The 27,976-nt window shown below is 41.7% G+C and overlaps 1 protein-coding gene across 3 annotated transcripts; it reads left to right on the top strand.

Moving 5' to 3' along the window:
- On the top strand, positions 1-27,972 carry plcg1 (phospholipase C, gamma 1). 3 transcript variants are annotated; one of them, XM_071476442.1, is made up of 34 exons: positions 1-329; positions 655-750; positions 1,670-1,957; positions 9,339-9,491; positions 9,740-9,833; positions 9,991-10,038; positions 10,576-10,660; positions 10,807-10,890; positions 11,272-11,294; positions 11,389-11,458; positions 11,552-11,653; positions 13,155-13,273; positions 13,800-13,885; positions 14,233-14,353; positions 14,612-14,780; positions 14,947-15,069; positions 15,452-15,553; positions 16,270-16,457; positions 17,120-17,320; positions 17,574-17,693; positions 17,866-18,046; positions 18,256-18,333; positions 18,430-18,533; positions 18,634-18,727; positions 18,946-19,015; positions 20,420-20,583; positions 20,914-21,010; positions 21,172-21,396; positions 21,519-21,667; positions 22,274-22,388; positions 23,337-23,498; positions 23,587-23,675; positions 24,299-24,567; positions 24,660-27,972. In XM_071476442.1, the coding sequence occupies exons 3-34, from the start codon at positions 1,741-1,743 to the stop codon at positions 24,700-24,702; spliced, it is 3,945 nt and encodes a 1,314-aa protein (XP_071332543.1). In that variant the 5' UTR covers positions 1-329; positions 655-750; positions 1,670-1,740; the 3' UTR covers positions 24,703-27,972. The 3 variants fall into 3 exon arrangements, with proteins under 3 accessions (XP_071332543.1, XP_071332544.1, XP_071332545.1); XM_071476443.1 differs by lacking the exon at positions 655-750; XM_071476444.1 differs by lacking the exons at positions 1-329; positions 655-750 and adding an exon at positions 403-632.
- The last annotated feature ends 4 nt before the right edge of the window (positions 27,973-27,976 follow it).

Consider the following 27,976-nt stretch of genomic DNA (forward strand, 5'->3'; position numbering starts at 1 on the left):
TGACGCCGCTGGTGGTCGGCTTGGGGGGAAGGGCCTGAGCTGGCTGGATGTAAGAGCAGACAAACTTGCGTAGTCTTGCCACGGTTCTCGCTGTCTGCCTGCCTCTCTCTCTCTCTCTCTCTCTCTCTCTCTCTATGGACGGCCGGAGGGGAGAAGAGGAAACTGGGATTGTTGTTGTCGGGACCGCGGCGCCTTTCCGGGCCCTAGCGATGATTTAATCACGGAAAACCGGGGTGCGGGGGGAAAAAGGAGAAGGAGAAAGACGACGGGAGCGCAGGAGGAGAGAGGAGCAGCCGTTGGAGATGTGCGGTTGGGCCGAGATTGCGGCGGTGGGTACAGCACAGCAGCCCCTGCGACGTGTTGTTTTCCAGTTGCTTTTTCTCCGTACGGTAGAGAAGAAAAGAGAGGGGAGGGTGGGAGAGAAAGGGGCAGAATAGTTAGTGCTACCTGGGCTTTTTTTTTTTTTTTTTTTTTTTTTTCAGAGGTGAAATCAGCCATGATTCTTCTCTTTGGCCCAGCGAAATGCTAGCACACACCGGCCCCGTTTCCACGCTGTGAAAATAGCCAGGCGTTTCTTGTTTCACTGTTATCCCACTCCGCTGCTGCTCGCCGCCTGTTGTATTCCCTTTAATGTGAGTTCTTGTGTGTCCACAGGAAACTTTGCTTTCCTCTGCAGCAGGTTACAGGCCTGTTGGTTGTTTTAGCATGTCCGTCTAAATCAGATTCAACCTCCCCGCTGCTTCATAAAAGGTAAAATCACGTTGGAAAGTTATCTGGTGTGAATTCACACGTTTTCTCCCTGACAAAGGTTTTTTTTTTTTTTTTTTTTTTTATGTTGCAGCTGTCATTTATTTACACCGGTGTTAATGAGAAGCCATAGTGCAGTTACTGGACGGTCCTGACAGGCTTTCATTCGTACACAGTACTGAGAGTGACCTCAGCCATGCAGAAAAATCAATAAGATCATATATGTTATCAAATGTTTAAATTGTGTGCTTTCTCTGTTTATACATCATCATGACCACTTTTCTACAGATCTAACACAGCATGGCTATGTTTTATGTAATGCATACCACTTTAGTACCACATTTATTCTGTACATGAACTTACATCATAGGTTTTGTTATATATGTACCGTCGTGTATAAAACATAAGTTTATATTCCTGTAAAGCAAAGTACACAAATCTTTTGTGTACAAAGCATGCAAAAAATGTACATTTAGAAATATACAATATTGTTATTTTTATGAGTGTCACTGCTTCATCTCCTGTGGCGGCATCGCATTTGTTTTTATTATAAATGTATGTTTGAGATACAGTTGCTTCAAAAATTAACAAAGGATTTTGCATAAATGCAATTTTATAACTTGACATTTTTACTCAAACTACAAGTTCGCATTAAACATATATTTAAAAATGTATGTAAGAGTATCTTTCAAAATAAACGATTTTTCTGTCAAATGTGTACACACAAAGATGAGAGTAATTGAAAAATAGTTTGGATGCTGGTATATAGACATGTACAGTACATGCTATGGTAAAGATTCCAGTATTATTTAAAACGTGTCAACTCTTCACTGCGGTGTAATGTGTGTACAGCACTGACACACTAGAAGTCCCTGGGGAATTGTTGTTTCATGGGTTTCCCCCCTCTCTTCTCCTGCTGTAGGTATCCCTGTCTAGGCCTGGACTGAGCAGATTGTTCTGAGAGGAAGCGGATAACAAACAGGGGAAGTGAACATGGCAGGGACCTCAGGCTTCTTTTCCAACGGACCTGTTCCGTGGATGGACAACGACACAGAGATGAACAACCTGTACCGAGACCTGGAGCTGGGGACAGTACTGACACTGTTTTATTCAAAGAAGTCCCAGCGGCCAGAGAGAAGGACATTTCAAGTCAAGCTGGAGACCAGGACTATTATCTGGACTCGCGGCACGGACAAAATAGAGGGAGAGAGTGAGTAGCATGCTGACACAAACTGAAAACATACACACAAACAGATGCAGTGATGCTCCTGAGTACTGGCCCTAGCACAATGGTATTCATGCCAGAACTGGTTGGTTTGCATACATTCAGAAATATGACAACTACAAAGTGTTGTGAGGTGCTCACAAAAGACCTAGTGCGCGGTGACACAATGGTATTGTAAACAGCTGGAGAATGATGTCAGTCAGGACTGAAGAAGTCACTTCCAAAATCACAATGTAATTGATTAATTCATTAATATTGGTAATGTGACAATATTTAGGGGTAGTATTGGCGCTTCCAGAATATAATATCATGCAAGAAAATTTAGAGAAAAAAAGATTTTTAATGTGGAAATGAAAGTGAAACGGGTAGAGACGTAAATTGTTCATTTAACTTGGATAAAACAGCCTAATAACAACACAGTTTTTGTTACCTAACTCTGATGCAGCCTCCAAGACCAAGACAAAGACAACATTCAAGCTATATAACAATACTAGTCCAAAGAAAATACCAGTTGTGCCCTTTTCATCTCTGATTGGTTAATGAAAGTTGCTTTTCTGTCCTGCTAACATGTGTAGGATTTGGTTTGTTCATGTGTTTGTTATCTGCCATTTAGAGTACCTAAAAGTATAACTATTCGTTTTTTTTATTTTGTAGCATGTGATGTTACACATGTAACAATGTGATGTTTTGAAAGAGCAGGTGTGGATATTAAAGGAACGGCCAGTGTTGTCCAGAAGCAGATAAATCACATCTCAGCTACAAATCCAGGGTCAACAAGAAGAAGAAATAACGCTTCCTGGAACACTTTTGTTGCATTAATAGGAATATACTGTCATTTACCAGGAAGCTGACGCTCAGGTTAATCTTTAACAAAACAGTGTGTCTAACTGAGGATATGCAGGGCTTCAGTGAGTCGTTAAGTTGTCTGTCTCGTGGGTAGCAGGATGCCTTGTGCACAGCTGCACTCTGCTCCGGATGCAGCAAAAAGAGCGCACACACACACACACACACACACACACACACACAGGCAAAAAGACAGGAGGCTAAAATTTTTTTTCTTGAACACAACAGTATCATCGTCTCTGTGGTGAACGGTTTTATACACATATGAGCTCATAGCTGCCATTTGATACTCCTGGAGATGTGAAATTGGCCTGGGCGGCTCATTAACGTACAGAAATAGAATATGAAGGGTTTTACTGGAAGTGTGTGATCATTTGGGAACAATTTGGCCGGCTGTATTTACCCCCTTATCAATGGCAGTGTCAGAATGATGTCCATTAACTGTGGAAACAGCACTCTAGTTTGTTGCTAAATATAAAGTGCTCAGAAGCGTACCTGTTTGTCCCTTATCAAAGTGTTTTCTGTTCTTTTTTCACAAATTTTCTGTTCTTTCGCATCGATTTCTCTTTTTTTCCCAAAAGTCTGAGACCACTTTCCCGTTCAAGTGACTGGCAAAGTGGTTTCAGACTTTTTGGCCCCATTGTGTATATCAATCAAAATGTGATGCAATAAATGCAGAGCTGTCTAGATAGGTAATAGAGTCAATTATCTATCTAGGCAAAGCAGGATGTAGTCTTGCAGAACGATTGGCGGTAACAGACTGGTTAGAAGTACTGTATATCCAGGGCACATATAAATGTAAAGGTTTGAATACACGACATGTACAATCACAGTGTGAAACCATCTTTAGAACCTCTGGTTTCTGAGTGTGTTACTGATAACAAAGCAAGTTCAACATGAATCATAATCATGTTTGGGTGTGAGCCATCATTTTTGCTACTTTATCATCCCGAGAGAGCAACTCAGATGTTTAAGTGAGTTAAGTCATGAACATGCTCTGAATGAGTCAATTTTCAATTTTTATGAATGATCTTCCAAATGTGTTCTCACGCTCTTGAGCTATAATTTGGTGGCCTGGCAGAGGAACCTCCCATCGCAGGCATTGGAGCCCACCACAGGGTCAGATCCTCTCATATGTACTAGCTTTGCTCAGAAGGGGGCTTTAATTTGCTTTTTTTTTCATGTCCCAGAAACAGTGTAGGAGCTGATTTCGCTAAGTGGTATTGAGCATGACATCATATACCATGAGACTGATCCCTGGCCATTGTCGGCAATGTTGCAAATCAATGAGCAGCACTGCTTTACAGTGATGTTGGTGTTCACGCAAGCTACATCAGTGTAATTAAGTGTCTTGAAGTGCCTTTGCTGAGTTGAATTTACAGAAAGTAAACTATCACCAGAGCTTGAGGGTTAAATCTGCCAGGCCAGTATAATGGCCGCTGTTACCTTATTGCAGATATAAACTCAGTTGGCGGTTTATTAGATCCCTCTAAAATGAATGCAGTTTAATACAGCGGTCCAGATATAAAATCCGTTCTTCATGGAGGGTAGAATGTTCAGTGTGTGGTGAATGTGTATAAGAGAGTTGTTGAATCAGCTTTAGGGGGAATTTTGTGATGGACAGATGTTTCTATTACTTTGTCCACCCCATTTAGGTCAGTGAGGGTAGACTAAATAACAGAAACAGAAACACCTCTCTGTATAATGCAATACAGTTCAACATATTCATCACGAGTCTGAATATGGGTCTGTGTGGATGGATCCACAGGGTTTCTCTGATGACCAGTAAATCGGTGCTCGGTCACACTCGGTGCTCTGTCCACCGCCTGTCCCACTCTCTCACTGAGCCTTCCCCACAGGACTTACTGGACCAGCTAGTTAACACACAACTGTGACACCGAATTAACTTTGACAGACAAGACTTCAGGTTTTTCACACTTCATTAATTAATGATGGCATGCCACAACTACTGCAGAATTGAGTAGGAAAACGCACATACATATACTTACTCCAACAGTTGATAGTTCTGATTATTTATGGCTTTGCAGTTACTAATTGAATGCTATAGGTGAAACAGTTAGTCACTTACATGATTAGGCAATCGACAGAGAAATTATTTGCAACTATTTTGATAATAGATTAAGTTGTTTAGGTCATTTCTTTAAGCAGATATGCTAAAAGGTCAGTCCATAGTTACTGATTCTCAGTTCTGAGTATTTACTGCTTTTCTTCTCTGTTTCATATAATTAAATGTAAACTGGATATATTTTGACATTGCAATTGTCAGTTGGACAATGTGTGACATTCGAAGATGTCACCTTGGACTCTGGGAAACTAGACTGGACATTTTACCCTGTTGCCTAACATGTAAAAACACTACATGATTAACTGAGACAATACATATTAATCTGTAATGAACACACTGTAGCTGTAGCCCTCGCTCTCCTCTGTCAAGGAGGATTGTGAGAAGTGTTCAAGAGAGGATTTTGGGAAACCGTGTGTTGTACATTCAGTATCTCAGTGGAGCGTGAACAAGCAAGTGTCACCAATCATTCAAACAACATAGTATGTCTTCATGTTATCAGAGCCCACGCTGACCTGCGTTTACCATCAGTCAACATAAATGTCGTCAGCCGTGTCCTGGAAATTTCTTTGGAACCGAACCTAGTAAATAATGAGGAAATTGTCTGCCAGATTCTGTTGACTTTTCAGTAATGTAAATGTGGATAGAATAACCTGCACACGTCTGTGGAAATTGCCATCACTCTGACCTGCTTTTTCCATACCTTCCGCAAAGGACCCACACATGCTTTGTCAACCTCAGACGTTTGATGTCACTTCTAGCTGACACACTGCTCCTTTTTTTTTTTTTTTTTTTTTTTTTTTTTCCAGTTACACACTTGGCTGTCAGCCCAGCTTATTTACGACAAATAGATCGACAAATTAGTTGGACATTAACACGCAGGCAACGGCAGGGTTGTGCAATCAGCATCTACCTTTAGATTGTTCATGCCTGTATGACAACATTGTAATAAAGACCAGGATGTCACTGGTAAACCAGCACACCTCCACAGTCGGCTTGCTCCATTTACACTGTGTGAGAAAAGGGAACAGAACCCATGTAGCTGCATGACACTTACTCATCAGGGGTAGGGTAGAGTCCTACGCTTAACTTCATCAGTTGTGATATCAAAGGAGCTGATATGATCAGCTGACGTGGAAGTTCACACTGAAACGCTGTGGCGCTGTGGGCTGTACAGTCACCCAACAATTCAAAAGTTGCCATATACGCTTCTACAACTGATACAGTTTCATGTTCAAAATATACAACGTAGCTTTTTATTTATTATTTGGTCAAACAGAAATGTGTATTTTAGTTGTAGTTAGGGCTGCAACTCACCATTGAGTCATCTTTTCTCAATTAATCTTCTTGTTTTATAAAATGTCAGAAAATGGTGAAATGTGCTTACTCTAATTTCCAACAGCCCAAGATGATGAATTTTCAAATGGTTTTTTTTTGTGTGTGTGTGACCAACAGACCCAAAACCAAAGAGATTCAGTTTGTAACCAGATACGACAAAGAAAAGTAGCAAATCACAGCATTTAAAGGGCCATTACCGAATGTTTGAAATTATCGGTTGAAATGAAATGAAATGACAATTAATCAATTATCAAAATAGTCGTTGATTAATTTTCTGTCAGTAGACTAATAATTGCACATTTTAATGCAATTCATATCACACTTGTAGTATCCAGCAAAATAATAGCACATGATTATTTGTCAATATTGTGCAGTTTTCTTTTCTGCTCAACACGCAACCTATAGCTGCTGTTGCACAGCATTCAACTAATATCTGAAGAGGTGACGAGGGTTTTTAAATTTGTCTGAGTGAGAAATGGGGCTAGGCATCGATCAAACCTCTTTTTTTTTTTTTTTGCCTTTCTGTACCATCGACCTGGCACTTACCAAAAGTTGGCATCAGATGCCCGATCAGATATGTAGTCTTTACTTAGTCTTTGATTAGGTAGTTAGTGAATTAAAACAGAGTTTGAAACTGCTGCAACTAACAATTATTTTCATTTTCTGTACGTTAATTATCAGTCAAACTTTTGATTATTCTTTGATTAATTAATTGTTTAGTCTATAAAATGTCCTGTTATAAAATTCCTGTTTTTTCCTCAAGCACAAGGTGATTTGTTCAAATCGTTTATTGTCATGCCCAAGGGTTTTCAATTTTTTATGTCAATTCGATTAATATAAAACAGAGAGAACCAGAAAATCCACAGGTTTCAAAAACTAGAACCAGCAAAATGCTCTAGACTCTGTCCCACCTCAAAATGAGGTATCAGAAACTGTCGTATTTATTTATTTGTTTGTTTGTTTGTTTGATAGGAACAGTGCATGTTAATGAACATCAGTACAAAATACATGATGTAAACATGCCAGATTATAGCAAAAATGCTAATTTACATCTGTTGTCCTTAGGCAGGTAACAGAAAACAGAAAACATTACAAATCACAACACACAAATATAGATATAAAGTACACAAATAAAAAGACAAATACATTTCGTGATCACAGATTTGGTTTGACTTCAGTCGGTGTTTGAGATGTGTCTTAAAAGCTTCAGACACTCAGATATTTTATTGGCAATGGTTTTTAACAACTCCAAATACAACCAGCCCTTGTGAGGAGTGGTAGAAATGGTGTGGAAGGCAGGATGGAGCACTGGAGGAAGTGTGGGGGTGTGTTGTAGGATACCTCCTCTCATCTCCTTCAGTAAGGTTACACCTCTGGCTATCTCTTTATTTCCTGCATCTGTCTGAGGCAGGCTCTAAATATTTTGATTCAAATGACTAAAAGTGTTTTGTAACAGATCAGCCTGTCAAAGCCGCCTTGCTCTCAACGGAAGTCTGCTGGCCTGTATAGCGGGTAGAGTAAACTGAGATATGATGTATGATTAGAGAGCTCAACTTGGCAAATATCTGCATGAGAAGACATACTTCTCATGCATCATTTTTTTGATGCTTGAGAAAAGAACATGCACATTCTCACCTATACGTAAGCACAGATGTGGTATGTAGGCGACTGAAACACAGGATGTGTGGTTCGGGTGCAGGAAGAGGAGCAGGAGCTGAGAGAAGTGTGTGCGTGCGCATGCAGAAGAGTCATGCCAGTAGGTCTTTAAATACTGCTCATTTAATGCTAATAGGAACCTATTGAGCTACTTTACAACCTTCACTCTCATTAATGCCTTCTGACTTCTGAGCTCATTAATGGAGTCAAGACAAAACTGTACCAGCTCATTTTTTTTCAGTATCCTTCCTAAAGATGAAGGATGAAGCAGTCTAGTTTAGGGGAAACTACATATACAGTACTTACCAGGTATGAGCTTGTTAGGCAGTGTTGTTAATTGGCGTGTTATTATTCCCTGTCTTATGCCCTGTGTTCTGTAAATTATTAAAACCACAAGCAAGCGCTCTAAAAGTCACACACTTAGCCAAGTTCCATCCCAAACTGGTTTGTGCTGGTTGCTCAAGGTCTCTCGTCTGCACATTAGTAAATGGTGGTTTTGGTTGATTGCAGTGGTGAAAGGGGAAACCAAGGTTAATTTGGGGTCAGTAACTTCATCATCTTCATGTGAAATCCATATTTAACCTTCTGTCTACTGTGTGTCTTTTCTAGAAGTGCACCTATATGTGGTTCAGGTCACATCTTCAGGTTGACTGTTTTATGTGGTTAGGGGGCTAGGAACTCGTACAGTCTGCTTGCTAGTCTCTGTGATAGGGGGTTAGTGCCAGAAATGATGCACATAAAAAGAAAATCATGTTTGTGAGTAAATTACAGTATGAAACACTTTACACAAGGGTTTGAAGCTCATTTGGTAGTATTATTTATGGAGAGGTTACATGAAGACATGATCATATTGTGTTATCTCACAAGTTATTGAAGATGTTGTTGACAAGTTTTATCTGATGTAAAGCATAGTTGTTCAATATCAAAGTGATAATGATTAATATGCCCTTGTAAAAGGTGCAGCTCATTTACTACTCTTGTTCAACTTTTTTGGACAAGCGAGCCTAAAAAATATAGATAAGCTGTGTTTTAGTTCTTTGGCATTTGCCAAAGAAAATGAATTCTTGGTAGACAGTTTTATACGCAAGAAATATGTTCACAATTTAGCCTATAATGTGCGAACAGTTTTATATTCAAGGAAACACCTGTGCTGATCATTTGTTCAGTTTAGGTAAAAACTGATGTTCCCAGGATAAATTCTGGGAAGTACTGCATTTGCTTTTAGTCAATGTAACTGAATCATCGGTCAATGTAACTGAACTGAATTGATATGAACGGGTTTTGGGCTTTGGGAAACCGAAATCAGATTGAATCAGGTACTGATACTGTTCAAAAATAATTTTATTAATATAATTATTTTTGAATTTGTCCATAAGGCCCTGCTCTCTGGGAGAAATGGTGGTTCTCTGCTTTGTTAATTGTTGTATGTTATGCTTCTCTTCCCAGTTGACATTCGAGAAATCAAGGAGATTCGTCCTGGACAGAAGTCCCGGGACTTTGAGCGCTATGTGGAGGACTCGGCAGCACGGCTGGACCAGGCTCACTGCTTCGTCATCCTGTATGGCACAGAGTTTCGCCTTAAATCGCTCAGCCTGGCAGGTAAGCACAGACCCAGAGAGAGACTTCCATACATTCTAATACAACAAATACATTAGTATTTCACCTTATAATCATATTGTGACTTGACTAAATATATCCTAAATATAAATATATAATATATCCTTAGCTTTACAATCTGCCCTTAGACGCTTGTTTTGTGCAAGAAACATCCCCCCCAAAAAAACATGGAAAAAAAACCTCAGGAAAGAAAAACATTAAAAGTGAATCATGTGTTGCTTTTTCCTCAGCAACGTCTGATGAGGAGATGACCATGTGGGTGAAGGGGTTAAACTGGCTTGTGGCCGACACGCTGAAGTCACCGACACCGCTTCAAATAGAGAGGTAAACAACACCAATGTAAATAAACACTACATCCAAAGCTCAAGTTATTGAAAGGTGATTGAACAGATCCAACAACAACATTCATGATTTTTGTCTTACTTCTTTCTTGCTTAAACTGTCTTTTTTTTTTTTTTTTTTTTTTTTTTTTGTTTTGAAGGTGGTTACGCAAGCAGTTCTACGCGGTTGATCGAAACAGAGAAGACAGGTAAGTCGGCTCAGTCAAAAGATGAAAACTGCAGAGTTAATCAGATCACCCTCACAGGAAATAGGCGCAATGAGGTATAACTCAATTGTTTGGTGCACCAGTTGCGTGCCCTTTCCCCAGTGTAACATCTACAGCAAGTAGAAAATCAGGCTTGTAGGTGTCTGCGGAAGAGCTCTTGTTGAGGTGTAGTGAAGGAACTGAGCTCTCAGCCACACACCAGCACCTCTTCCTGCTGCAGGAAACAGACTGCAGAGGATGGAGGAGATGTACAGAGATGTTTGTCTGTTACATCCCTGACGAAAGAGCAAGCCTTTGTCAGGCTGTTAGGGTATTGTCTCCTCTGGCCAGAATTCCAGGCTGTGTAGTAAAAGTGAAGCCAAAAACACATGAGCACGAGGGGAGGGTGTTTTGCACATTTTTAAGTGTGCCTACGTGTGAGAGTTAGTAGACGTCTTTGTGCTTGCTGTACGTGCATGTCTATGTTTGTGTTTGATTTTTTTTTTTTTTTTTAACAACAAAACGTGTGTATGTGTTTAGGATATCCTGTAAGGATCTAAAGAGCATGCTGAGCCAGGTCAACTACAGGGTGCCCAACATGAGGTTCCTCCGAGAGAAACTTCCGGTAACCACCTCCTACTTATCACAGACCCCTTTACACTCCCATCTCTCTGCCCACTTCCCCTTCAGTGTGATGTTGTTTGAGGTTAAAGATTTATCATTTGCTGTTAACGGTCGTTACGCTCTCGCGTTGCTGCTTTTTTTTCGTAGGACTCAGAGCTGAGGAATGGAGACGTGTCCTTCAGTCAGTTTGCCCAGCTCTATCGCAGCCTCATGTTTGATGCTCAAAAAAACGTAAGTGCAGTCTTTTTCTGTATCCACAGATTGTACTGGCCCAGCACTTTCATTCCCCAGCTCCCCATCTGATGCCCTGCCAAGGTACCCTTCCTCCCCCATCTGTCTGCTCTCAAATGGCTGTGAGATCAATATGGACCAGTTAAAAACCCACCAAACCCCTCTGGTGGAGGCCATTAGGACACAAACACACACACACGCACACACAGATGAGGAGGCAGGCAGGCAGGCAGGCTGGCAGGCTGAGGTCAGATTAAATGGATGACCTCATTGCCCCCCCACAGGATGTCTATGTCCGTCTACATTATGACCACCATACACATTGAAAGAACAGCACTTTGAATAATTAACTGAAATTTTCCTCTTTGACAAATTTTTTAGATGGAGATCCCATTTCTACAAAGGTATGTCAAAACTAAACCCATACACATACAGTGAATCTTTCTGCAGCGTCATGAGTGTGTGTTTGCTCAAGTGAACCATTACTTTCTCTGCCAGGTTCATCGACAGACCAGAACTGAGGATCTCCCTAGAGGACTTCAAGAGCTTCCTCCTGGAGTCTCAGATGGTAATCTCTCTGGGCCATTGAACATTTAGTCTAATGCACATTTTTGTTTTAATTTTCATACTCAAATATATCTGTGTTTGCATGTGAATCCAGGAAATGTGGGCTACAGACAACAACAAGGTTCAGGAGTTTATGTTCGGCTACCTGAAAGACCCCCTGAGAGAAGTGGAGCAGCCTTATTTCCACCAAGATGAGGTACGCACACCCCCCAACCGTCTCTCACATTTAGTTTTCCATATGGTTTTCTCACTTCTTTTCTTGCTCTTTTTTGGGTCTTTGCTCACTAATGGAAAATGTAAACGTGTTTTTGCCAGTTATGTTTTCTGAAGCCCCCCTCTGTGTTGTTGGTGTGGGTGGGAGATGCTCAGAAATTGACCTGGATGGCCATGATGTCGGCCTAAAGCACCTCCTCCCACACATATAGAAAAGGTTATTGACTGTGGCGCTGTGTGAGAGCTTTGCAGAAATGAGGGATGCTTTTCGTGGTCAGCCACAAGGCTATGGTTGACTGCAGAACAGAGGAAACTGGTGTGAGCCAGCTTGCAGACGTTGGTACTGTCTTTCTGTGCCTGAGGTTATATTATGTTAAATAGTGGCTGTACAGTGCCCTGGTCATGCTGAGAATAACACCTGAAGAAAAATTCTTTATAAGAAGAAAAAAGATTGCTCTTGACCTGCATTGGGAAGTCTATTAAAGGCCAGAGTGCTGATAGGACAGCAAATACCACCACCACCACCACCGCTGTCTGAATCCAAATATTCACCCTCTTGACTTGCAGGCTTCAACCCTGCAGACTACTTTCAAACACAGTGTGACTTCTGAAATGCTCACCTTTATCATGTCAATCTGCATATAATTGCTAATATGCACAGTAAAACTCTACCTTTACGAGAGCATTAACTCCAACCATCCCCTGTCTAACTCTGCAGGTTATAACACATTATGTGTGTATGAAAAGTCAGATCTCATTCATCACTAACATCTGACTGACTGAGGTCGCTAGAGAACTTACCCTGTGCCCACTTGTTAATGTATGTGTACGTTTCCCGCCAAGCAGCTGCTCATGGTTTCCCAAGCATTCACAAATCTTATGTACAATATAGCAAATGCATGTGTGCTACTGCAGTATCTATGTATAGCTTAGGTGCATTAATGCATTGAAATGCATGATATAAGTTTAGTTATGGATTTTGATTGCACATCCATTGATCTTTTACCTATGTTTTGAGAGAACAATACTTACATGAGCGCTCATGAATATGGCACAAAATGATTTATTTAGAATCATTTTGGGGCAGTCACAGACTCAACATCCTTGTGGTCCAGGACTGGATCAGATCCTGGCAGTGTGCCCTGCAAGAGGCCATCTGAGCCTGCCCAAGTGTACAAATGTGTGTTAAACTACATGTTGATGTTTAGACCCTGTTATATGTGCTTGCAACTCTGGTTATGTTGTTATTTTTGCTGTTTACATTGTCACATCTACTGTATATTGGTATGAATTAGGGCTAGTCTTCAGAGTGAAGTCTGAAGTCAGTGCACTCCAAGAAGTCCAAAGAAAGTTGACTTAAGCTCTTTGCAGACTTAATAAAGTGTGTATTTGGACATCCCTTGTCACTCTGAGACTTCCCCAGGAACACATCAGTTAACGTTGGAATTCAGCCTCATTTTCACTGCTCTCCTCTCTCTGTGTAGTTCCTGACGTACCTCTTCTCCAGAGAGAACACCATCTGGGATTCCTCCCTGGACCAAGTTTGTCCTGAGAATATGAACAACCCCCTGTCCCACTACTGGATCTCCTCTTCACACAACACGTAAGGACGGTGGGATGGGGGACATTTATGCTCGCAATTGTAATTACAGCCTGGGAACACTGAAGTCTGGCATCCTCTCCTGAAACCTCCAACCAAAGAGGGCTTTTGAACTGACTTCATACATCTGATAAAAGTGTACTATTTAACAATTATGTCCCAGAATGAGATCCAGGCGTGTATTTTGCAGGAAAATGTATTTTTCCTGCCATTGAAAAGCGTGTGAAAGGCAGCTCAAATGATAACCCTCTGTACTACTTGGGAAACAATACACACTGGAGCAGTGGAATGAAAACTACCATGTTGCTTTGATTATGTTTGAGTTGACCGGCTGAATGAGTGAGAAGTGTTGACTCCAGTCAACAAAAGGGAAAGAGCCCTTTTGATTTAGAAGTATCAATGTGTTTAGGCTAGCACCAAACAAAGAATGTGTTTTTTGTGGTACAGTCCCTGACGTGTGACTCCTTTGACAGACTGGTTAGATGTGTGTTTTTGTTTGCATACTTTGACGTTACCTCTTTATTTTTAGCTACCTGACGGGAGACCAGTTTTCCAGTGAGTCGTCCCTGGAGGCATATGCACGCTGTCTGAGGATGGGCTGCCGCTGTATTGAATGTGGGTAAACACACACACACACTCTAGAGTTTTACCACACATACAGTAAATCACTGCCACATGACTTTCAACCTGATAATTAACTCTCTCACCCTTCCTCCTTACAGCTGCCACACCTTTACCCAGACACTCACACACTTACTGTTACATAACAGTCCTGTCAATTACCTTCACACCAAAGCCTTGTCTAGCAGGTTTTTATGAATAGGACCAACAAGTAGTGAGCTGAAGGGTCACTTTGCCTCACGGAAAAGTAAACAATGTGCATTCATGTATATGTACTTCTTTGTGTGCAGTATTGTAGACGAAAGTACATTGCGTGCATGTGTATGTGTGTCTATTTTCAGTGGACTGCTGGGATGGTCCTGACGGAATGCCAGTCATCTACCACGGACACACCCTCACAACAAAAATCAAGTTTTGTGATGTGCTGACCACCATCAAAGAGCATGCCTTCGTCACATCCGAGTGAGTCTCATGAGTGCAACCCACTCTGTGTGTTTTTTTTTTTTAAAGCAGTCAGTGGTGACGAGATGATGACAAGGATAAAGCGATAGAACACACACCGTGTAGACATATCAGACAAAACAATGTGGACAGGCTGCAGTGACATCACTCTACATTGTCATGTGTGAGAAATAAGATAAGATCTCATCTAGGCACAGATTAAGAGGGAATTTATGTGAAGTTGCAATTCTGAAGTTTCGATCTGTGGTCCTCCCTCAGCTATCCCATCATCCTATCCATCGAGGATCACTGTAGTATTGTGCAGCAGAGGAATATGGCCACTTATTTTAAGAAGGTGTTTGGAGACATGCTGCTGACCAAGGCGGTGGATATCGCAGCAGATGGCCTGCCCTCACCCAACCAGCTCAAGAGGAAAATCCTCATCAAGGTCAGGAGCCCCCTGGAGTCATGAGATATCATTTAATCTTTTTCGTGTTCCAATATTTCTCTACAGGGAAAAGCATGAATTGGTGTTTTGTATGCAGTGTTTCTGATTGTATGTCCCACTCTTCCTCTGTCTCTGTCCATCTGTCCTCTCCCTTCATCATCTGCAGCATAAGAAGCTTGCAGAAGGCAGTGCCTATGAGGAGGTGTCCACATCCACTCCCTACTCAGAGAACGATATCAGCAACTCCATCAAAAATGGCATCCTGTACCTGGAAGACCCCATTAACCATGTAAGCATGTTCACCAGGTATAATAGGAATCCTGGTGCTGCTTTAGGAAGAATGATAAGCTTGAAATCCTTTGCAAAGAAGTAGCTTCTGTGTTCGAGGCATGTGTTGATTACGTTCTCAAGAATTTGGCCTTTAGCTGTAATAAATTGAAGCATCATCATCATCATCTTGTAGCTGACCACTCTTTTCTGATTAACATTTATTTTATAACTGGGTCATGCTTGCTCTTGGGGCCAGGCCTTGATTTTATGGACTGCTTTGTTGAATTCTTTTTTTTTTTTTTTTTTAAAAAAAGGCTTTGGCCACTTTTCAGTGCAACACATGGATCCTCTCAATATTTCATCTAATTCAGCCTCTTTTGTTTTTCCCTCTCTTCCCCCAGGAGTGGTACCCTCATTTCTTTGTCCTGACCAGTAGTAAGATCTACTACTCAGAAGAGACCTCCAGTAACCAGGGTAATGATGATGAGGAGGAGCACAGAGAGGTTAGTAGAAGTACTCTAGTAATACTATAATTCCTGTAAGGATTAGAGGTAATTGTAGTTTTTTCTGGATCAGTTTCAGAAGGTTTTGCATTTAAAAGTGTCTTGTTGTAACTACACCGCATTCAGAAAGTGTTCAGACCCCTTTAGTTTTTATTACATACTGTTATGTTGCAGATGTATGCGAAAATATTTTTTTCCCATCAATCTACACTCAATACACCATAATGACAAAGTGAGAACTTTGAGTAATTTTTGCAAATTTTTTGGAGATTTCTCCAATCTCTGTCAGCTGTGAGGCCTTATGTAGACAGGTGTCTTCCTTTCCAAATCATGCCCTATCAATGAATCTACCAAAGATGGACTCAATCAAGGTGTAGAAAAGATGATCAGGAGAAATGGGAGGCACCTAAGCTAAATTTCAAATGTCATAGCAAAGGGTCTGAATACTTATGTCAATGTAATATTTCAAGTTTTGTGTTTTTTAATTTGCTAAATTTTTTAAATTCTGTTTATAGTGTGTTATTATGGGGTATTGAGTGTAGATTGATGAGGGATTTTTATTTTATTTTAGCACCAGTCTCACAAAATGTGAAAACACTTTCTGAATGCATTGTATATAATAATGGTAATTTCATTTGTTTTGATTGTTCACATTAGGAAACAATGTTGATAGCTGTGAGCTGAATGGCATCTCCCTCTGTTTTCTAATCTCAAAGGTATCCAATGGGATGGACCAGCACGTGACGGAGAAATGGTTCCACGGGAAGCTGGGTGCGGGGCGGGATGGACGGCAGATAGCCGAGAGGCTGCTGTCTGAGTACTGCCTGGAAACTGGAGCTCCTGATGGCTCCTTCCTGGTCCGAGAGAGCGAGACATTTGTGGGAGACTACACTCTGTCATTCTGGTATAGTGCACACACTTTTGCATTCATAATTCCGGCACACTTGACACAGACTGTGACTACATTTGTTTGGCAGCAATGGGCTGTAGATAGGGCGGGACCATGTAGACGAAATTACTGTTAATGATAGGAAAAGGACATTCAAGTGCAAAACCTCTGAATTTGTTTGGGAATGTTATTTAAAAATTTACAGTTAGTATTTAATTGGCATTTACTGTTTGTATTTTACAGCAATTGATTTTGAACTGCTGCCTGTATGGTGGCTTTTAATATGACATACTGTATACATCTATGGAAAACTGTCCTTACTCATTCTGTGTGTTCTGTTGACTTAACTCCTACAAATAGAGTGACGCACTTGCAGATCAATCAATGTTAATCTCTCCACAATTGACTGAATGTGGTTGTTGTCACGGTCTGAAGTGGGATCATTCACTTTCTGTCTGCTCATGCATAGGCTTTGCATGAGTAGAGGTAACTTCAAGCTAATCAATCTGTGTTTCTGTGATTCACTCACAATGTATGGAAACAATGTGTAGACACTGTCAGAGGGCAGCATGTTTAAGGTTAACGGGGGGTTGGTGTTTTTCAGCAAGCTTTCACTCGGTCATAATGATCTGATGATGACCTTCTCTTTTTCTCCATGTCGCTCATCTCCACACCAGGCGTTCAGGACGGGTGCAACACTGTCGTATCCACTCACGTCAAGAGGCAGGCAGCCCCAAGTTCTACCTGACGGACAACCTGGTGTTTGACACACTCTTTGCCCTGATCAGCCACTACCAGCAGGTGGCGCTGCGCTGCAATGAGTTTGAGATGAAGCTGACTGAGCCAGTGCCTCAGACAAATGCCCACGAAAGCAAAGAGTGAGTCCTAACACAGATTGGAAAGAGTGTTAAATTATAAAGCACTGACCTTCAGTGATGTACTTCTTGTCATCTTAGTCAAAAAAACTGGACATCTACTGCTTTGCCTCATTTTTGCTTGAGCTCTGAATACCATTTTATAACTACAGCTGACATTGTAGACCAGTAGCTGACATCTAGTATGAAATCTAGTATGACCAAGATGTGTGAAGTGATTATCTCCTGTCGGTCTATGCTTTGTTCTTTGTCCAAGGTGGTACCATGCCAACCTCTCCAGGAGCCATGCTGAGAACATGTTGATGAGGGTTCCGCGTGACGGGGCTTTCCTTGTCAGGAAGAGGGCAGAACCCAACTCGTTTGCCATTTCCTTTAGGTAACCATCAAGTGATACTTGTTTATATCTCAAGTTATTTGCTTCTAAATTCCTTTCCGGTGTACCAAGAGGTCTACCAGTGTAGCGAAAGACGAATGGTCTAGATTATCTTAATAAATAATATTCAAATAAATGCAAAGTAATTTATATGATGTCTGTGGTTCCATTACAGGGCCGAGGGTAAGATAAAGCACTGTCGTGTGCAGCAGGAGGGCCAGACCGTGGTGCTGGGCACCTCAGAGTTTGACAGCCTCGTAGATCTCATCAGCTACTATGAGAAGCATCCTCTGTACCGCAAAATGAAGCTGCGTTACCCCATCAATGAGGACACACTGGAGAAGATAGGCACTGCTGTAAGTACCACTATACAGCCCCAGGCACACTTAGAAGAGATTAATGAAAAACAAATGTTATCTAGCTTAAGAATCCAGTCAGAAAAACATGTCACAGTGTTTAGTACAAGTAAATTTGAAACTGTGTTGTTTTTATGCTGTGGTGTGTAGTAAAAATCCCCTTCAGCCAAATCAAAAGACCTGTTAACACCTAATCTGTTGTTCAACAGGAGCCAGACTACGGCTCTCTGTATGAGGGCAGGAATCCAGGCTTTTACGTGGAGGCGAACCAAATGCCAACGTTCAAGGTGAGTATACAGTCTGGACATCATGTGTAGAATTGTGCATGTGCATGGTGGAGACGGTGAATGTGTGTGTCAAAACCTTGTGCCTTGTCTTTTCAGTGCACGGTAAAAGCCATGTACGAGTACAAAGCCCAGAGAGACGATGAGCTCACCTTCACCAAGAACGCCATCATCTCTAATGTGGACAAACAGGAAGGGGGATGGTGAGGGACTGGCATAACATTCATCCAGGAAGTAACTCTTCATTAGAGCCATTAGAGCCCCCCCCATCTACTCAATACATCTTATGTCCTTTTCTCTTAGGTGGAAGGGTGACTGTGGAGGGAAGAAGCAGCTGTGGTTTCCTGCTAACTACGTGGAGGAGATCAGTCCCTCAGCGGCAGAGCCTGACAGAACTGTGAGAATCAAACCCACAAACTGAGAGAAGCCTGCAGCTACACATTTGTACATATAAAGTGTAATGAGTGTAATGCCCCCCTCTCCCAACAGGGAGGTCAGGCCTTGTCACTCATCTGTCCGTTACCCACTGTCACAGGGATACATGTGTAATTTGGATTATAACTTCAAAAGGGACGACAACTTCTATCCTAATCGTCCTCTTTTTTTGTCAAGCAGGAGATGACAGAAAACAGCCCTCTGGGAGATCTGCTGAGAGGAAGTGTGGACGTGTCTTCCTGTCAGATTGGTGTGTGGCCCCTCCACTTCCTGCTCGACTCTTTGCTGCAGGGCTGCAGAGCAGACAGTCACCTTGCCAGAGGGCAACCTTCTTTTCTGGCCATCATATGCTTGCACATGATCTCCTAACTGCTGGTTTTTAATGGCAAAAAGACACAGTCACCGCTTTCTTCACTGTCTTTTTTTTTTTAATCAGTTATCAGCCTCTTCTATTATTAATTCCTCTCCATTCTGTTTTATAACTACTCTTGTTTTTAGCCCTGATCTGTATCTGATATTTTATTGACATCCTCCAGTCCAGTCAGTACACATCCATTAGTGTTGGCACATGCTCTCATGCATTGCTGTCGCCTGTGCTGATCACATAATACCCGAGTGTGTTTGACTGGCTCTTTGGCTCCATCTAGTGGTAATATGGGAAAGCTCTAATTATATCTTCATGAACGCTTTGTCCCAAGGCTTCCCTTACATGGCCACTGGCAGAATCGCACTACTTGTGAAGCCATTGTTTTCTCCCATAGAGAAAGTGATGATGCTGAACTTTGAGGCATGGCTGCTGTGCTCAAAGTTCAAATCATTTGAACTTTAACACAGTTTGCCTCTGAGCTTTTTTGAGAGCACATCCAATCAAATTGTTGCTGACTGAGAGGTTTATAATCATGGAGGAAGCACCTGGTTTTTCAGAATAATTCTTTTTTTTTTATTTTAACATTACATCAGCATAAACTTAACCAAATCTGCAACGACTTGCCAAGTCACTGATAAGTCAATAAAAATAAAATGAATGTGCAACTTTTTTAAATGGTTGACTGATCATATTCATATTTTTTAAAACAAAAAGATGCCAATCATTAGTTGGTTCGATCAGCAAATGTCAGAATTTGCTTCTTACGTGTTTTTACACGATAGTTAATTTAATATTTTTTGGGCTTTGGACTTTCAGTGAAACAAAATTTAAGACATTTAATGATATCACATGAACAAATGATGGGCATTTTATACTATTTTCTAATTTTTCATAGAGTGAATTGGCTAATTGAGAAAAGAATCAGCAGATTAATTGATTATAAAGATAATCATTAGTTACAGCCCTAAACACTTTATAAGTTACACTGACTCTGCGTCAAAGGCAAGTGAAGCTCAGACCAGGTGTCGTTTGTAGACAGCAGTTTTGTCTCTCCATTTTTTCCCCTCTTCATATTTGTTTTATTTTCTCCTTTCTCTAGATGTTTGAATTTTCTTAAAATTATATATACATTACATTTTTACAGATGCAAGTAAATTAAAATCCTTTGATGTTGGGATGGCTTTAGGAAAACAGTTCTTTTAAATAGAAAAAGGGAGCACATGTGTGTCCTCCTCATTCCTGTTTTTCTGCGCCTTTTTCTCACCGTTTTCTTTGTCTTCTCTACAGTTGTGCGTTCTGATGGGAAGGGCAGCAGGCCCCACGTCTTCTCCCTCGTGCCGAACACATCCATGAGGACTGGCCCGGTGCTGGATGTCGCTGCCAACAGCCAAGAGGAGCTCAAGGAATGGGTGTTCAAGATCCGTGAGGTCACCATGACCTCAGAGGCGAAGGTATCGAACGTGCTCCTGCCACATTGTGTGTTCAAAGGGCCACTTGTGACTTGTATTTGCCCTGTAATGCCCATAACCTGTATTTAGGAAACACAGACTGCGCTGTGAGCACATGTGGTGTCACCAGACTCACACACACACACGCACCTGGAAGCTGCTTTGTCTTGCTTGGTGCAACCACCTGAGCAATAGTTGTAGAGGGGAGAGTAAAGCTTTAGGCTAGCGTCTACATCAAATTAGATTTTGTGGAAAAAAAAAAAACCAAACAAACTGAGAAGTGATGTGTGCTGTTGTTGGTGCAGCTTTATTTAAAGTTGTCTCTGTACACAGCTGGAAGAGGGGAAGATGATGGAGAGAAGGAAGAAGATTGCACTGGAATTATCAGAGCTGGTCATCTACTGTAGGCCTGTGCCGTTTGATGAAGATAGTAAGGACTACACACACTCGCTGGACTGAAAACACACAGTTTAACTCACACTGGAGCATAGATGTGACTGTTTTCATACCTATGGCATATTTCAATAGTCAGATGTCCAGTATTGGTGGTCCAGGTTGGTGAGTACTGTCCTCTCTCCCTGCCTTTTGTAGAGATTGGTACAGAGCGAGCCTGTTTCCGCGACATGTCATCCTTCCCCGAGACCAAGGCGGAGAAGTACGTCAACAAGATCAAGGGAAAGAAGTTCCTGCAGTACAATCGACTACAGCTGTCCAGGATCTACCCCAGAGGCCAGAGACTAGACTCCTCTAACTATGACCCACTGCCGATGTGGCTTTGCGGGTCCCAGCTGGTAGCGCTCAACTTCCAGACAGCAGGTACTGTATCTACCTTCTTGTCAGAGCAGATAAACAGGGATAAACAGAAACTGTTTAAAAACCGCTTTCATATGTGTGCTATCTTTTCTTTTTTTTTTTAACATTCCATCTCCTATGTGCAGACAAGCCCATGCAGATGAACCAGGCCCTGTTTATGTTGAATGGAAGGAGCGGCTACGTCCTTCAGCCGCCCATCATGAGGGACGATAACTTTGATCCGTTTGACAGACACACACTACGAGGCCTTGAGCAAGTGACTCTAGAGATAGAGGTACAGTGGTGTGAGGACTGGACTGTGCGTTTGCATGTGTGATGCCATTATACAAGACTTTTCAAACTGTGAGGCACACTTCCCCAGGCCTTCAGAGAGACCTGCTTAGGGAGAGACATGAGGCAGAGATACCAAGGTGGGGGGGGAAGGGACAGTTGCATGCTGGTGTTCTGAAAACAAGAGATTCATGATTGCAGTTTGGCTGTTAGTTTGGCCGGCTTATCTACATGGTCATCAGTTGGAGCGGTGGCTGACACACAATTCATGACAGCTACTGAGCTACTTCAAAACCCTTTGCTCCTGCATTTCCATCAAAGTTTGACCTCCTTCTTGGCATCTTAACTCAGTCAAATATGAACACACAGACTTGATACATATATTTTTAGATTCAGTGTGACTCACACTTTCCAAGGATATCATATCTCAGATGTCCACTGCAATTAATGTTCACAAATCAGCTTGGAAATGATTGAAAAAGGACTTTCCTGCCAGAACTAAAACAGAGTTAGACTGTGGAAATCCCTGCCATAATGTATGCATTTGTATTTACATGATGTGAAATGATCTTAAGCAGTAACTTTGTTTTCCTCTTCTTCTCCTCTGAAGGTTTTGGGTGCACGGCACCTGCCCAAGCACGGACGTGGCATAGTTTGTCCTCTGATCGAGATCGAGGTGTGCGGGGCAGAGTACGACAGTGCCAAGCAAAAAACAGACTCGGAAGGTGAGAGCTGCTCTCATTTTTACCCTGGGTTCCTCTGCCAGTAAAGTGATACTCTGCCAGAACTGAAGAAATGAGTAGTTACTGTTTACTGGATACATTACCCTCATGTAATTTCCTGTCTGGCCCTAGAAAAACAGGAAGTTGTCCAAACAACTAAGCCATGTGTGGGAATAAAATAGGAAAACACTGCATACTGTGGACAGCAGGTTTTATGGTCTGGTTTCAGTCAAAGAAGAAACATATTTCAATGGATGGTTCATTGTTTTGTGTTTGCCACACACTGATAGGGAGGTTAAAGGTAACATATGAAATACTATGAATAATATATTGATAATATAATGAAAGCAATCGCACTACTGATTACGTTTATTGCCAAGCCATTCCATACCTGGTGTGGGTTTATTGTTCACAATTAAGCAAGTATTTCCACTCCTCTGTAGCCTCCCATAAATCTTTAAATTTGTCCCTTTGTTGTTGCTGTACTCAAAGTTGAAAAATTATTATTTAAAAAAAATATTTAGAAAATGAAGCCAGTGTAGCAGCTGTGGAGGCAAGCTCACATTGACAGTTATGGACAGTAAATTCTAACCTGAGCACAACTAGGATTTTGTTCTGGTATTTTTATGTTCACACAGCATAAATTCAGAACAATGAGGATGTCCAGCCTCCTCTGCCTCTTTCTACTTTTTATTTTTGTACTTTCCTGTGTTTTCAGAGGAGGAGGGCCATTTTCTTTCTTGCTGGATATTGACACAGTTTTAAAAATGTGTAACACAGAAACACAATTTTTATCAGGTCATTGACTGTAATATAATCATTGAGATGTTTGTTCCACCACTGTATTACTGGTAAAAGTAATGTTATCACTGTAACAAAACCACTGCTAAATACATATTGTACATTTCTTGTTTCTCTCTTTCCATCTTTTTTTTTTTTTGTCTTCTCCAGCTGATAACGGTCTGAACCCCACGTGGCCCCGGAAGCCATTCCAGTTCACAGTGTGCAACTCTGCTTTTGCCTTCCTACGCTTTGTGGTTTATGAGATTGACATGTTCAATGACCAAAATTTCTTGGCTCAGGCCACATTCCCCATTCATGGTCTCAAGACAGGTACACCCAACAATAATATGCTCTCTGAGATGACCAAAAATCTTGATGTAAATATGTGATGTAATCAGAGTCTTTTGTATGGCACCAGGTTACCGGTCAGTACCTCTGAAGAACAGCTACAACGAGGATCTGGAGTTGGCTTCTCTGTTAGTCCACATGGACATCACCAGAGGCAGGGTGAGCTGCTGTTTGTCAGTGAGCTGTTCCTAAAGTTGCGCCATGATGTCTTCACTTTCAATAAACACTGCAAGCACTAATATACAAACATAAAGCTGCTCAAGCCAAACGACCGGTGGCTTTACAAGTGGGTTATATCCCAGGCCCGGTGACTTCCTGGACACCAGCAATTTACTGCACCCACGAAGAAATAGTCTGGAAAGTAAAACTGCAAAGTGTCGGTTTATAACTTGTACTTCATACTACTTTTGTACAGATTAAACAAACAAGATGTAACATGTTATTTAGTCAGTTTTAGAGCTGCTAATAGGATAAAGACAGGCTAGATGTTTCCAGTCTTTATACAAAGCTAAGCTAACCAGCTCCTGACTGTAGCCTTATAGTTAGTTAGTAAACCTTATTTTAACCATCAGAGTATTGATCTTCTCATCTAACTCTCAGCAAGAGAGCAAATATTTCCCAAAATGTCAAACTATTCTTCTAAGATGAGCCTGTATGTTAATTCTATAGGAAACGACCTAAAGCTCACATGTAACTGTAACACCATGGTCAGTTGAACAGTGGAGGCCCCTGGAGTTAACACTTTGGCACGTGAATCATCCCTCTCCTCCTTGTTCTCTCAGGATGAAAACGGAGAGGTTCTGAGCCCGTTTCTTGCAGTCGGGGCCACATCACTGTCAGCATCTGCCCAACCAGGGCGGGAACGTTTGGGGGATTTGAGCTCGGTGTCTCCGACTTCCTCCAGCATGTCTACTCTGCCCCAGTCGCCGGCCCAGGCCATGGCCTACAGGGGGAGAGAGGGCTCCTTTGAATCCCGCTACCAGTCCCCTCTAGAAGACTTCAGGGTGTCCCAGGAGACACTGTTGGACCACATGGACCCACAGAACAGGAGGTAGATGTTTGGTGTGTTGTTTTTGGTGTGTGCAGTGAGTTTTGAAGTGGTAGAAGATTCCAGACATCCTCCTGTCTTTGTCTTTACCTCAGGATGTTGCGGAGGACCAGAGTGGGCGGAGAGAACCGTGTCTGAGTCCAAGCCAATCAGGACGCATTTCTGTTGCACCCCCCCCCCCCCACCCCCTCCTCCTCACCCAGTCGCCTCTCCCTGTACTGATGATGTCACTGACTGCTGTGAACACTGTTTCCATGGAAACGCCCACCACCGCTTTGGCCTACATTTCAGGCAGCTCTCCCTCCCTCCATTCTCCAACACCCACCCCTCTCTCTCCCTCTCTCCCCTCCCCACCGCCCAGCCTCCTCACCACTCGCCTGACGAGAAGAGGGGACTCGGACATTAGAGAAGGAGGGGGGGGGGGGGGGGGGGTGAGCACTGAGAGGAAGCTGACCGCTGCGGACAGGAAGAAGAAACGGACGTTCACTGGAGAACAAAAACAAGGCTGAACAAGTTCCAGCTCTGGACTGGCAGTTTGCAGAGCAGCTTGTCCTTCTTGTGTTTTATGTGTGCACAACAGCTGCTTAGTGTGGAGGCCAAGAGGAGGGAAAGAGAGAGCTCTAAAAGGTGTCAGTTTGAAACTGTTTCCCAGTTAAGTTTCTTTGCTCCTCTCTATTTGGCGTATATGAATATATATATTTATTCCTGCTATGCTGTTGGCCAGAGAACAGCAGCAGCTGACCTGCTCTCAAAGAGCTCCTGTCTCCATGTTTTTAATTATTATAATTATTTAAACCTTTTAACATTCATAATGTGACTTTTTTTTTTTTTTTAATGTATATGTGTAAAACACGAGGGCTCTCTACGGCTATTTTTAATGTCTCTCTCTTCTCCGCTTCGTGGAGGAATGCATTTCCAGTCTCACACCCTAATCCTGGAGGGATGTTCAGTTCTTTTTTTTTCTTTTTCTTTTTTTTTTTTTGAAGGCATCAGGAAGAAGTCAGAACCTGTTTTGTAAGCAGTGGGAGAGAAAGCAGCATCATATGTTATGTCTGCATTACACAAACACACACAGCCAGGCTTTTTCTTTTTTCTTACATTCCAAAAAACTGCACATCATTCCACTTTCCTGCGTTGGTTGCAGGCGCCTTTACAAGCCAGTCTGACACATTCAAGCATCTGTCTCCCTCACTGAGAGTCTTACTCCTCGATGATCATGTCTGTAAGAAATCTGTCACCTCGAAAGCAGGACCAGGGATACATGTCAATCCTAAAAAGGGGTTGTGTTCTAAATGTTGAATGATAATCGTGTTCACAATCGTCACCTTTTTTGCTCCTTCCGATTTTTTGCTTGTATCATCTTCCCCTATGTATATGGGTGTTTTAAAGGCAGCACAGTTGTCTTGTCAATCAAGGGAATGTTCTTAGGGCTGCGAGCTAAAATGACAATACTGATGACTCTGCTGGATAATGTGAGCAGCTTTTTGAAGAACAAAGTGCTTTGAGGAACACAATTATGTACTCACATTTTAAAGAGAACAGAGTAAATGTTTCAAATTTGTCTGTGTACCATCAACACTGTATTTATGGAAATTGGAGATGAAGATTGTAGTACAATTACATGTCCAACTGTGCAGCCCTGTGTTCTCAGGACTTATAATTGAATGTTTTAGAAATGTTTCAAATCTTGAAACGAAAATGATGGCCCCTTTTATTTATTGTTTTAATTTGTTCCCAAAAGCCATTGCTATAACTGACACAGCTCTGTGACTACAGTGAATGTGAATACCATCGCATTACATCACAAGCATGTTTTAGTACCGACAGACATCTCATAAAGTGGCTTTAAGCTCCTAAGCCTAAGTTGTTTTACTGCGACCAGCTTGTTTTAGTTTTAAGTTGTTAAGATTTGTACAATTGGGAGTTTCCCATGTTTGAATTAGAAAAGAAATTCAGTATTGTGAGCAAGTGAGAGGGTTTGTATTTCCAGAGTAAGGTGTAAAGAAATCACACCATGTTGTTTGACAGGCTGCGATGTTTTTCAGCACCACACAGACAAAAGGGAGATTTAGTGTTTGTGCTGCTATGATGTTCCTGGTAAGTCTTTTTTTTTTTTTTTGTCACAGTGCTAAGCTGCTTTCCAGAAACCTGTGAGGATTTTAAGTTACACTGCCATGAGAAACAGTTAAAATTGCCACTGCCCATGAATTTATTGTTGATGAAATGTGCAAAAATGGAAACTTTGTGTAAACACCCAGCTCAAAGTGAATGCCAAACGCTACGCTTCACAATTCATCATTCCCAACTTTAGATCCTCATTCTGGCTTCTGCTCATAAATGTTAGTCTAACTTGGTTAATAAGACTTCTCTGGAAGTCAGTGTTGGTGCCCTTAAATGTGCAGGGAGTTTTTATTTCCTGTGTGAGAGTGTGTTTGGGAGGAACAGGCTGAGTCTAAGCTTCAGACTTTGTCGTAGCTGTGTTTCTGCGGCTGAAACACAGAAACACAGATCCCCCCCCCACACACACAGGCTGTGTGGGGAGGGGATCTGGGCCTTCAGTGAGCTCATGTAACCGATGATGTTAGCGTTCCAGGTTTGTATCAGAAACAGTGTTTTCTCTGTTTGTATGTGATGACTGTATGATGTAAACTCAGTATTCTCACTCAGTGTTTGACCACTGAGACACACCTAAGCCATATGGTATGATTTGAGGTAAAAGCAGGGACAGGAGTGAATACGTGAGGTCTCACTGAAAATTTTTGGCTTTTTTTTTTTTTTTTTCCGTGTTTGCACGCCAATATTAATCCCAAAGCATCTCCATATTACGTTTATTTTTTTCTCCAGAGATGGATGAATGGTCTTTGTGGAGAGCTCTCCCTCCAATGCTGCATTTCTCTTATTGCTGACCTGTCTGCTGAAGTCTATGTGCCTCCGTCTGTCTACACATCACATTAAATAAAGCCACATCATTCAGCTGCCCTGTTGGGCTCAAAGCACCCGCACAGCCACGGTACACCCACACAGGTGCTGTCACTCATTTTGGCTGGTCGGACCTCCTCTCAGCACTGTGTGAGCATGTATGGACCATGTTTGACTGGCATGTCCCCGACTCTCCTGTTCGGTTTGTTGTACTTGTTATTGTGGGACAACAAACTATAAAAAGGTCAAATCAAACAGAATAAGAACTCCTGTGTGGGTGTACAAAGCCCTTAAGTGTCATTTGTTTTTGCTTTTTTTTTTTTTTTCTTTTCTTCTTCAGTCTTGTCTGTTTTGTTACTGACAGCCTCATTTACAGTCGCCTTTCTGTAATGTGCCTAAACTATGGAGAGGAAAAGCATTCATTTTAATTTTGCCTTTCATATGAAACATATTCAAGCCTGAAAAGTAAATAAAATACTTACTACTTTATACT

This window comes from Trachinotus anak, unplaced genomic scaffold (genome assembly GCF_046630095.1).
Source record: "Trachinotus anak isolate AG129_WGS33_773 ecotype Australia unplaced genomic scaffold, CSIRO_AGI_Tana_v1 ptg000004l, whole genome shotgun sequence".
Classification (NCBI taxonomy): domain Eukaryota; kingdom Metazoa; phylum Chordata; class Actinopteri; order Carangiformes; family Carangidae; genus Trachinotus; species Trachinotus anak.

Coding starts and splice junctions, on each gene's coding strand:
- plcg1 (XM_071476442.1), top strand. CDS start 1,741: ATGGCAGGGACCTCAGGCTTCTTTTCCAACGGACCTGTTCCGTGGATG. Junction 15,554..16,269: donor ATGAGGAGGAGCACAGAGAG/GTTAGTAGAAGT, acceptor CTAATCTCAAAG/GTATCCAATGGGATGGACCA. Junction 24,568..24,659: donor ATGGACCCACAGAACAGGAG/GTAGATGTTTGG, acceptor TCTTTACCTCAG/GATGTTGCGGAGGACCAGAG.